Consider the following 12,938-nt stretch of genomic DNA (forward strand, 5'->3'; position numbering starts at 1 on the left):
AAAGCCCTCCCCTTTTCACTACACATATATAGTGAATTCATATATATGTTTATATGCATAGTGAATTCATAAATGTATATATGTGTGTATACTGAATTCAGTTGTGGTTACATTTCTTTTCCTTTCAAAGCTTAGGGAAAGGTGCACAGAGATACTAAGCCAAAGAAAACAAATTGGGTTCCAGAATAACTCTAAAACAAAGCTAGAAGGGCCCATATTCTTCCAAACACCAAATTGGAGTTGGATATAACATGTGTCTATAAAATAAGGTGGAAAATGAAGAAGCTGTTTGTGCTTGGATGGGAGTGGGTGATGCAGCAGAGCACGATAGAAAGAAATAGGATTGTAGTCAGAAAACTTGGCTACACATATGATCTCTATAACTCACTAGATGCATAGAGTCAGGGAAGTCTTGTAACTTCCCCAGTCTGAACTATTCTCATCATATATAATACCTATACCCCACAGAGTCAAGAGGATTGAAAACTGTAAAGGATATTTTAACCCATAAATATCATGCAAATATTATCTATATTTAATAGTTGCTTTCTTTGCATACAAGCAAACCTATACATAACCTGTACACATGAACATAAAGATGTTTAAACCTACAGAGGCAATTCTCTAACTTCTTTAGCACTCTCTGGGGTGGGAAGAAATGTCTTTTCCTTCATTGAGTTCTGCCCTTCCCTATAAGTCCATATTTAGGGTAAGGGCTAGGAAAAAAGAGTCATGGGTGAAATCAATACCCCATTCTTTGTCTTCTTTTTAGAGATTACTGGTATTTCTGTCTTGATCCATTTTTTTTTTTAAAGGACCAGGTGGATCATTATAGATTTGCTCCAGAAAACAAAACCCTTTCTCTATTCCTTATAGGTGGATGATGTTTTGAAAAATCAACTGAAGTTCAAAACCAACAGCTAATCAGAGAAGTCCAACAATTTCAGTACCAGGATGTGAACAGAAATCCAAAGGTACCTTCGAGGGTGGGATGTGATGTGATAATGCTGCAGCTTCTTGTAGCAAGAGGGTGATTTTGTCTTTTATTAACTGAGGGCATTTTTTTTTCCTATCAAATTAATCTTTTGGAGTAACAGGTTCCATAAATTTATTTTATTTCATCAATTTCAGAGGAAATAAGACAGAAAATGAGTGCAAGACAATTCATGTCAGGTCATCAAAAATTTTCATTCCATATGGCATCCTAAGTTTCTAGCTTTCAGAACTGTGTCATTTACCTCCAGATACCTGACATCAAGTTCCTTTGTTATTTGTCATCAGGACAGACAACAAAGGAACCTCATTACTGGGAAGACATTAAAGATTTAATATCAAGTTAGAAAATAGAGATCATTTGCTAATTTGCTGTGCTGGCCTGGGGTTGACATTAAGAATCTATGCGGGTGAAGTGAATGCAGAATTGAAATAAATGTCCGGAGTTAATTTGCTGATATCATCTGTGAAACTCCATTCTTTGCATAGCATCCTCTGCCACACACATACACTCCTGGATCAAATATCAAGATACCTTAGATAAACTATTTTCGGCTGAATAACTAAGCTAGCTGCTTGTAGTTTTCAACTTGGGTAGTGGACAAAGCCTCAGCCGAAACTGGAAGGCAGAGGAAAATGACTCAGTCTTTACTATTGAAATAGTCAGTGCACTCCCTGATTTGATGAATGGCTGTTTGGTTGGATGACTATAGGACAAGTAAAAGAATGTGGCGTTCTTTTTGGTTGGATTTGGTGTGTGTGTAATGGGGGGCAGTAATCCAAAGATGATACAAATTTGAGGATATTGGGTGGTATTGGAAATTCTTAAGAGTAAGAACAGAGCACAAAGGGCATGACTGAAGATTCCTAGACATCCATACTGTTTTTGGAATTATGCAACTGGAGCCATTACCAGGTAGGAGCAGTGTATGGATAGGAGCTTTTATGCGAAACCTCAGGGAACACTCAAACTCCAGAGGAGGCCACTGTGTACCCCAAAGGACTGCTGACCTCTACTCCACATACGTCAAAAGCCCTTACCCTGTCTGAAATGATGAGAAACATGCTCAAAGATATATCAAAAGTACCATGCAGATAGCTATCTGTTAAAATATGGCTTTTGTTTTGGCTAATTTCCATTAGAAAAGCAACATCCCCATTTCTGGGACAGAGGCCTAGGATGTGGGAAATTTCTCATGCATAGGACCCTCCCTGAGCAGTAAGATGGGCATATAGTTTGATTGTTTTTTTGTGTGTGTGTGTATGTAGAATGAGGGGGAATGAACCCAGTTTAGCCTTTTCCTCTCTTAAAACTGAGAATCAGTAATTCTGGGCCTGATGGGAAATTAATGAACTGATGCTATGGGAAAACTTAGCACGGCCAGGTTCTAACTGACTACCTTTGAGACCACTGTGGCTGTAGGACTACTTGAACCAAGAGAGCATTTGTTTTCCTTCCTGACTGAATGAGATTCCCACATTGACATTTCCATTAGTCTGAAGAAGTTTCTTGCTGTCACCACAGAACATTTTAACAACCAGCCTCCAGGCAGTCATGCCCTAAAATGTTCTCTTGATGTGTTATTGTCTATGGGGGAAGAAGGAAATGTCAGGTCACGTGGCTTGGTTGTGGCCCCTTCAATGAGGAATACGGTGGTAAAAAAGAATCAGTAGGCAGAAAGTGATTCATGAAAAGGCAGTGTGGCAAAAACAACGAACAGATGAGATGATCGTGGAGTCCACTGGACACACGAAATGAGTACAACTGCCATGTTAAGATGATAGGTGCTGGTCTAACAGACTGAAAGATTAGTCTGCTGAGCAACACTCCCAGGTATCCATAGAGTAGCATTTTTTATTGCAGTATGTCACTCATGGAAAATGAACAAAACTTTAAATAAATCACAATTACTTATTGCTTAGTATTTTGGATAATAAATTCTTTAGTTTATCAGTACCTCACGGTCCTCAAATGTGCATTCTTCAAACAGTTTCAATTACATATACATTCTTTCTCCTGAACAATAAATTATTCTTCAAAAAAGGAAAGGAAAAGGATACATAATTTCAAAGCAAAGGAAAACTAAAAAAAAAAACAAAAAACAAAAAACAAAACCACACACATATATTTTGACATTTATCTTCAACTTATATGAAAACAACTCTCTCTATATTGTTAGATGCTTACATATAAATAATAAAGGACATTATGTTATTTACAATGTTACACAGTAAGTTAAGAGAATAAAAACTGATCTTTAACTCATAAAGACAGGAAATGATTTAAGAAAACATCCAAATAAATGTACAATATGCTATTTACAAAATAATCTGTAATAGAACGTGTGATACGTGGCCATTTCCTTTGTCTATACTTCTCTGCAATGCTTCATGGGTATTGTGGGATAGAAATCTCTGTGGCTGGTGGAATGTAGCCAGTAGTGAAAGATAAGACCAGGCTTTCCTTCTTTTCACCAAAATTAACCATGTACTTTTCAATCCCAGGCCAAAAAAAAAAAAGGAAAGGAATAGTTACTGAGCAAGTTACCCTGGATATACTCAGTCTATATCAAGATGTTGATACTGAAACAAGGAAGAGATGACATGTTGTCATTGGGGAAGACACTCATATACACCCAATGCAAAGTGCCACTTTTGTAGAGAGCAGGAGACTATCCAGGCATGTAAATAATAATAATAATAGTGTTATACCAGGCAAGAAGGAAGAGGGGGGTCAGTAAAAGAATCTTGAGGAAGATAAAGGAGATTTGCATATGCTATCCATATATATTAGGCTCCACTATTTACCCCTCAGTGAGATATGATTTTGGACCCTGGAAATAAAGTTGCTGTCAAACATCTGGGCAACTTGAAAACTCAAGACATAGCTTTAAAACCCAAGACAACTTTCCCTATGTCAGGGACATGGATTCATACTACTTCATTGTATTGCCACTGCACTGCCTGAGATTATAAGCAGGGATGATTGCGAAAGACGTGGCAATTAAGCATCACAAAGATGTCCATGTGAAAAAAATCTGGATGCTGTAGCAGGTAGCCCTGAGCTGTCAGCTGGACTTCGTTTTCAAGAGAAGCTCTTGTTTTAAGGATGGAAAGACTGTCCCATTGAACATGCCACCTCTGTGAGTGACTGGAAACATGTTGGAAATAAAATTTCCTCTTGCCCTAAATTTTCATATATACTTGCAATTTGAAAAAATCTCATCATGAGGAAAATATTGTTCCTTACTCTCAACAGAAGATTCTGTTTATTCCTAAAATTCGCCAGAATGGGACACCTGCATACCCCCAATGCCCAAAGAGCTTGGAACAAATGTTAGGGGTCTAATCAGTGGTATGAATTTCTTTATGGATATGGGCAGAGGATGAGGCAAGGCATTCAACATGGCAGTTAGAGACCCTCTTTGGGCCAACTGTCTTCTTCTCCTGTTACCCCTGTCATGAGCTTGCTCATTTCCACAAAACTGGGAAATCAGTGCAGCATGTGCAGCTTGACAAGGGCTCCTGGGGTAGATTAAAAAGCAAAGAAAAAAAAAAAGCAAAGGAAGACACTGTTGACACAGAGGAAGCGGTATGTGACCAAAGAAGAAAAACCCAAGCTGCCCTGTCATCAGAGTAACCTCAAGGACTTGAAGACAGACAGCTCTGTGCATTGTAGTAACATGTAGGAGCTGAATGACATGACTTTTCCCCAGCCTAAGGTTTTCTTGCATGCCATTTCTTCCATTTTATTTTTAATAGATTCAGTTCACATGCAGGCAAGAAGCAGATGCTTTCACTGGTTTCATGCCTGGCATTGTGAACCCCCTGCTAACCACGTGTCTCCTTGGCTTCTGGAAGGCCACTTGAACCTTATAAAATGCCAGCCCTGATTTGACAGATATCAAGCAGGGCATGAAATGGGCCCAACATTAAAAAACAAACAAACAGAAAAAAACTCTCTTATTTTCCCAATGTTAGCACTTACTTAAAATGTTAATACCTAAAGGCCTTCTTTACAATCATAAGAGAACATGCGAATTCAGACCAATTGCAGACCTGCTTTGTGATAGTACAGCAAAAGTGAAGAAAGGGAAATGTTGGGCGATGAAGGCTGTAAAATGAGGGGTCACTACTCAGGTGAGGGTCTCTTCTGCAAGGAAAGATGCAATCTTTCCAACACTATGACATCTCCTGATGAATTGACACTCATGTAAGGTTCTCACTAATCACAAACCACATGCACATTGCCCATTCCTGACAAAAATGTTCATGCATAGTTAATGACCTAATCCAGGCAATATTGCAAAGTGAGAGGAAAATAATGGAGAGAAAGGAGTGATCAAACAAAACTGTTTTAAAATGTCAACCAAGTCACACAGCTGCTCTCCACCTGTGTCTCCTATACATTCACTCTTTCTAAACACTCTACAACAGAAATAGTTCCCTACAATGAGAAGTCACCACTATGTACAGCAGGCACATTTCACATGAGAAGTATTTCAGACAAATTGCTGAGTGTGCTGTTTGGGTTGGGCTTTCTCTGCCATGACATGCCTCTTCTTGAGCTGAGAAGACACAACTAATCGTGAGTTCCAAGATGAGTGAAAAATGTAAGTCAGAAATGATTGCAGCTTTACCAGCCATGGTTTGATCTTCAGCTGGATGAAGCTGTGTACCATTCCCCCAGGAAGGGGAATTAAGTCCTCTTGTAAGGTGCCGGATTTACCCTGATAGCAAACCAGAACACATTTTCTAGGCAATCCCTGCAACTGTTCCTTTTGTCCAGTAAAATAAATCAAAATTAAGTAAATGGTAGCTCCTTTTAGTAAAAGCAAGCTGTCATCTGATTACTAATATAGTTTTTTTTTGTAAATCACAGTATTACTTTCTTCCTAATATTTAACATTACTTAATGCAGTTTCCTGCTTTAATTAATAGTAGCATGCTGTTGGATCTACTATTATCTCAGAGCCCAATGAAGCAAACCTTTGGCTGGCAGAATAGACACAACTCATTTCATATACTGAATGCAAAGAAAACTTCTTACAAAAGAGGAGAGTATTTGGATGGATGTGCCATTACAAGGCGTATCAATTGGCCGCTACTACAAGCAAACAGAGAGACGGATGCAAGTCTTGCAAATTATACATCCTGTCAGCATCATAATGCAATGCACAAGAAACCAGCAAAAACTGAATATGGGAGGTTTTGCTGAAATACTGTGGAAAAGCAATCACTGGAACTGTACAAAACTTGCTCTCAACATAACATAACATAAAGGCACCATTGATATCTTTCTCATTTTGAAATACTGTAAAAAATTGCTACATATGGCACATAACACATTTTTACATACATATATTTAATTTATAAAAGTTTTTTTTCCTGTTTTCTATTTGCAGAACTGCTAAAATAAAATAAATTGTTTAATTTAAGGTGGAATACTTTATTATATAAAATAAAGTTTTACAGGTGAATCTATGTGTTTATTTATGTTTTATACAGCAATAGGGTCTTGGTTAGCAATTACACTAGACAGCCTGGCCTGCAATTCTTCCTGTGTAGAGAAGCGGCCTGCTGGGTTAGTCCTGCTGTCAGCCAGACGGAAGGCAGGTGCTGCCTCAAGACTGGCTGCCAGGGGGTTCTGTATGCCCAGGAAAGGTGTATCTTCGCCTACTCTTTCATCTTCTGTTTCGCTCTCTGAGTTACTGCTCTCAGCGCTTGTGTTGCTGTCCATTTCCGACCTGTTGGCCACGTGGCCATTGGGCTTGGTTCTTTTGGCCCGCCGGCTATTGGCGAGTTTCTTAACAGGCTCTTGAGCTGGCTCGTACTCCTGGGTTGTTTCGTACTCTTCATCCTCCACTATCCTCAGCGGGCTAGGGGGAAGGCTGTTACTCTCATGCGCAGGGTTGTGGTGGAAGGAGTTGAACTGCTGAGGGTGGTGATCATACTTCTTCTCCCGCAGCCGTGGTGGCGTCACGAGAAGGAGAGGTCTCTCTTCTTCTATGAAGGGGCTGACCGCCATGGAAGGCATGGACACCGTCATGCTGGACACAGGTGGAGACATTTCCGGAGGGGGTGATTTGGGGGAGCTTGGCGTGTGGAAATCTACAGGTGACATACGTGCCGGGGTGGTCATTGCTGACACATACCTGTGTGAGCACAGAATACCCCACATAAGTGTGGTGGAATAAGAGGCATATCGCAGGAAGGGTAAAGGGACAGAGTTCACGATATTACAGAATCAGAGAACAAAGACTTGCTATTCTCATTGGATGCTTCTCAATTTTTACACGAGGAACAGCACCCTTGAAATCTAAAGTCATGTAGCCAAGAGTTTCCTTACAGGAGCACATGCAAAGATCAGCTAAAATGCCTAGTTCTTCAAAGCTTTCAGGGTTGTCAATCACATCACAATTTTAAATAAAAGGCTATGAGCAAAGACGTGCAGGCACAGGATTTTGGAAACCTCTTAGTTTATAAGGGCCAGACTCAAGGATTTGGAAGGGAAAGAAGTATTATTTTAATTTAATACCTTCCTAGAGGCCAAGGGGTCTTAGAGAATGAAGCCCAAATGGGGAATGGAAGAAGATCTAAGATGAGTTGGTGAGGGCTGGATCTGCATGCATTTGGATCTGTGTGCCTTATTTCTCCTTAGATCAGCCTTAACTTTGTCTTATGGAAAAAGAGAGCATAGTAACTTAGATTTTTTTTCCCTGATAACAGTGCAATACTTTTGTGTGCTTTTCATTTTTCCATGAAATGTTAATTCCTAATGTTCAATTTGCAACTATCATACCTGCGTTCAAGTCATTCAAAGGTTAAGACTGAGAGAACCTTGTGTTGAATTTGTGGTTACCACAATGGATTCTACTTTCAGTCTCTGGTCTACCTACTTCCAAAACACATGGCTACATCAGTCTTTGGTTCATCTTTTGGAGCTACTCAAGGTTTGACTGTACCATTTACCTTTTGTCTTATTATGTCTTCTGAGAATCTCATCCTCAAGACACTGAGTGCATTGTTTTCACCATATCATGCTTTCTGACCCCAGAATAAGACCTGACTTTTGGCACTGAGGAGGAGGTAGCTTATTCAGAGTCACATTTCTCAGCTCTTGATAAAAATGTAACCAATGCCAAGCACAAAATGACTCTTCCCTTCACACTGGCATTCACAGAGTCTAATTCGACATGACTTGTGAAGAAGACACAGGAAACCATCATCTGAACTCTAGCTAACAGGAACAAGAAACCTATGAGATTCCCTGCTTTTTACCCATGAGTCAGAGTGATATGGATGTGAGATCCAGCTGTGCCTAAAATGGGAAAGGGTCTAGAAGATTGAAATATTTGGGGCTTGAATCTTTAGACATGTTCTTTGGGATACTTAAATTAAGCTCTCTGAGAAATGCTAATCCAAATTCAAACCAATATGTTACAGTGATTCATCTTTTTGTCTTTATGATCTCTAAATTTCAGGTATATGTTGCAGTCCTAGATAACATCTGGAGTGCCTATGGAAGCCTACCACAGCAGAGAGATGCCAATTTTAAAGATGAATACCACATCTGGTGATGAAGGAAGATTTTATACCAAAACTCCTTTTCAGGGTTTTAAAAAAATGAAATTAGAAACAGTTAGACTTCTTTAGTAGAGAAAAATATAATGATGTGAGTCTGAGCCTAATGTTTTAAATCAGTTTTGGACCCTGCCTACTTTCTCATAGATGAATTGCAGGGTGACCTCAATTCCATAGATTTGAAATACTGTGTTTGGGGAAAAGGCCCTTGATGAAGTGGTCAGCAAGTGTGATATAGCCTACAAGTCAAGAATTGATCACCTTTGTCATAAGACTTCCCAGTCCCTGAATGGAAAGAGTCTGTTATAATCATCTCCACTCATAGAGCTACCAAATAAGTGTGGATTATTGAGTACTATGTCCCTTTGGCAAGCAAAGATCAGACAGAGATGACCATAAAGTAAATGCACAGATACAAATTTACACACACACACACACACACACACACATGAATCACATATATTAGATTTGAAAACCAACAGCTAACAGTTTATGGATGGGAAGTGCTGGTAGGGTAGAATTCTCCCCAAGCACAGGTGAAAATGGATAAAAATAATATATGAACTCAATATTTCTATTTAGTATCTCTTTTTGTTTACTTTCCTCCATTCTTTGTTTTACCTTTGCTATTAACTTCTCCAACCCAACCCCATCTCCCCAGATGAAAGCCGAAACATTCTGGAATAATGGGTCATATCCAAGGCAGTATCTGCTTTGAAAACCACCTGTGAAGACTGCCAGACGCAGCATACAATACATTCATTTATTCATCCCTTGTTGGACTCTCATAAAAGGGATACTCTATGGTGGCACACAAGCAGTTGTTCCCCAGAACAGTCAGCAATGACATAGCCCTTGATCTGATTTAACTGAGGCTGGAAGGTCAGAAAGAGTGAGCACATGAGAACGTGAGGCTAGCTCAACCACTGTTTCAGAGTTTGGATAACTGGCAAATTGGAATTATAGGAGGGTCCATATAAATCTTTGATTCCATCTCTCTAATGTTACAACTGAGGAAACCAAGACCCAGAGTGGGTATGAGCCTAAGCTCAGAGCTGGGAATTCCAAGTTTGCTGCACCTTCCACATCAAATCATTTCAGCTCTTTAAGAGTCTGTTGCCTGTCAGCCACTGGAACGATGCGAGAAGCTCGGAAGAAATGAGTTCAGTCAAACAAAAAAGATGACTTCATCAACTAGTAGTACTTCTAGAACAGGCAACTGCTGCCCTTATTCTGATTAGAGTAGATTTCCTTAGGTGAGACCGCAGGTGCTCATGGGGATTCGCTTACTGGGGTTCTCCTCTGCAGTAGCTTTGCCCTTCAGTTTTACCTTTCACTGTGAGGAGAGTCTCGGTAGGAGTCAGGGGTGTCCCTGGCATGCCTGAGGAAGGTGTTACACTCTCGAGGGCCTCCCATGCCATTAAGACGTCCTCTTGGTCCCCCGGATGGGCTGCTATGCCTACTGTTTTCTACTGATGACATCATAAGGACAGAGTGACTTTCCGAAATGATGCTTTCCGTGTGTCCATTGCTCCAGCTATGGGGGAAATGTGAGAAGCAAAGAGATAATATCTGATTATATGCAAAAAGAGCTATGGAAGGAAATGATCTGACAAAAATTCCCAATTTAGAGTGCACCAGACGCTCACTACAATATTACTTGTTTCAGAATAGGGTTGTTATAAACATACTTTTTATAGAAAGGATCTTGATACAGATTGGCTTTATAAGGATACAGTTCAATCATTCGTTTACCCACATTCAACAAATATTTATTAAATGCCACTATGTACTGAGTATTCTTATAGGGTCTGTGTACTTGAGTGGCTTAGGTTAAAGAAACAATGCATTCTATGGGCAACCTTAGAAGTCTGCTGCCCTTGATAGCATGCACTCAGATATGGTTTGTCAGGGCATTTGAGAGTTTGTGGTGCTATTATTCAATTAATTCCCATGTGCATTTCCCAGGTCAATACAATCACTGGTGGAAGTCAACTTCTAAGTATCACACAGACTTTAAGACAGACTTTCCCTAGTGTAGTGAAGCAATTCAGTAAGTGGCATACCAGAAGTAAAGACAATCTCTAGAATGAATGAGGAACGACAGTGCTATGAGGTAGATACCATCATCCCTTTTTATAGGAATGGAAAAAACTGAGGCTCAAATCAATACAGCAATTAAGTGGCAGAGCCAGTTGATGTCCAAACTCTGTTGCTCGTCCAAACCACCCATTTTACTATACCTCACTGCCTCATAAGTATCTTTTGTTACCTTCTCAGGAAGAGACAGCAACAAGCAATGTGCAAAAATTCATTCCTAGAGAAATGACATGCAATGTTGAAATTCTCCTACCTGTGACTAGGCGTTTGGGTGACAGTGGTGGAATGGTGAGCTGTCGAGGTGTAATGACTGGTGGAAAAAGATGTCTCTGCCTCTCTCTCAACAACATGCTCACTGGAGATGACATTTTTAGATACGTACTGCTGGATAAACAAAGAGACGCACTGTGGAGACTCACGCAAATCAAAATACTAACATTGTTGCACACACACAAATCTATTTTAGTAGACATGCTTCAAAATCAATTCCATTTTCTCCAAGAGCCAAATGGTAAATCCCATCCTGGTTCCTGCAGTCTTTTGATTAGAAGAATAGCGTTAACAAATTACCCGCCGAATGTACGTGCAATGTGCATACAAACGTTTTTTTCTATTTTGTTTCTAATTGAAATTATGGCTAGGTTTTAATACAAATAACTGCCCAATATTCATCTGTGCTGTTGTTGCAAGTGAAAGAAGACTAACAGGTACTTGAGGGAAACAAAAGCATAAAAATGACTTGTTTTATTTCAAATTTCAAGTTAGTAGAAAAATACAAGCAAATTCTTTTTTATTTATTTATTTGCATCTAACTTTCACTTTTCCAGTGCCCATGTAGCCCTCTTGATATCATTGAAAGTTTTAACTTGTTGCTGGTCGTCATGCAACGGAAAGATTTGAAGGGGCTACATCAGTTGTCAAGGTCACAAACCTTGAAAAAGTACATGATAGATAGAGGGCTTTGGTTTAGGGCAAGTTTATTGTCACCATCAAGTCACACTAGCTATTACTGCCTTCTATCCATGAGAGAGGCTCATTAGGAAGTTGCATTCTAAATTCTATTAATATCTACACCAAACTGAGTTAAGTAGGGAAAAGGAAGAAGAAAAACTACTCTCAGATGAAATAGGGTACTTTATAGTGTCATGGACTATGGGCTTTAAAGAACTTGCTCTGTTCATGAAAAGTAAAAAAATGAACAAATTAAAGTTATTTGAAACTTTCTTGAAGCTTTAGCTGGTTCTCTGAGTGGAAAGGCTATTCCACGTGGATCTTCCTGGGAAGTACAGCTAGCTTGTTTTCAAGACAAGACGGTGAGGAAACAATTAAATTTTCCTCTGTAGTGACCTGTTTCTAGGCATGTGCTCTTTCATGCTTGCCTCTTGGAAGGCAATGTAAGTTCAGCAAATTTAATGAAAATAATATTTAACAATTAGTGTACACTTACTAAATGTCACTGGGCTACAGGTTTTATGGAGATGATCTCATTTAATGCTGCTCACAACAGCTCTTTGAAGTAGGTCATACTTGTCTGTTTTCATTACACGGAACTAAGGCTTAGAAAGCTTAAAGCCCAAAGCCACTCATTCTGCTTCCTGCATATTATGGCTTACTTAGTGACAGACTATAGTTGTGTCTGTAATGAATGTGCTTTCTACTGTGTAGAACATTCTAAGGAACACTATTAAGGGGAGGAGAGCATCAACATATGTTGACATATTAACCCCTTACAACCATCTCCTGGAGATCTTTGCTCCAAGACTAGCCAGTGGTTTAGTAATTCCTGTCTCTGGGCTTGGGTCTATGATGCATCTGCTCCACACAAAATGCACCTTTTCTATCGCATAGAAAATGATACTGAAATAGACTTTTCAAGTTTTGTTTATAAAATTCAAACACCAGATTAAAATAAAAGAAGAAGCAGCATTATGGTGGAATAGAAAATACAATATTCCAAAAGCCAACAGTTCTATGTCCAGCTCCTGTTCACCATTAATAAAATGTGTGTGATTTCTGGTGCTTATCTGTAAAAAAAAAAAGAAGGAAAGAAAAGGGAGATTTGGAAGATGATGTCTAAAATGCTTTCCAGAATATTTGAATGATTAAGGATATTTTTTCATCTGGAGGATTTGGCATCATTTGGAAAGAGGGAATAAGAAGTCCTTACGTTCTTCTAGTTTTCGAGAGGTATGTTTGATAAATCAATTGACCTTTCTCAGTCCCTATTTCTTTGTAAATCAGAATTACTAACTCATCACGCA

At 39.2% G+C, this 12,938-nt stretch overlaps 1 protein-coding gene across 5 annotated transcripts in view; it reads right to left on the bottom strand.

The window, feature by feature from the left end:
* Positions 1 to 2,916: 2,916 nt before the first annotated feature.
* The window catches only part of NRG1 (neuregulin 1), a 1,096,123-nt gene continuing 1,086,101 nt past the window's right edge, over positions 2,917 to 12,938 (bottom strand). For 4 of the 5 annotated variants that reach the window (XM_077144415.1, XM_077144414.1, XM_077144416.1 and 1 more), the window contains 3 exons: positions 10,931 to 11,061; positions 9,908 to 10,114; positions 2,917 to 7,148 (listed from right to left, as the gene is read on the bottom strand). In XM_077144415.1, coding sequence (XP_077000530.1) covers positions 6,494 to 7,148; positions 9,908 to 10,114; positions 10,931 to 11,061 — 993 coding nt within the window. In that variant the 3' untranslated portion in view covers positions 2,917 to 6,493. The remainder of the gene's footprint in view (positions 7,149 to 9,907; positions 10,115 to 10,930; positions 11,062 to 12,938) is intronic. The other variant, XM_077144413.1, reaches the window with a different exon arrangement.

This window comes from Tamandua tetradactyla, chromosome 26 (genome assembly GCF_023851605.1).
Source record: "Tamandua tetradactyla isolate mTamTet1 chromosome 26, mTamTet1.pri, whole genome shotgun sequence".
In the NCBI taxonomy this organism is placed as follows: Eukaryota; Metazoa; Chordata; class Mammalia; order Pilosa; family Myrmecophagidae; genus Tamandua; species Tamandua tetradactyla.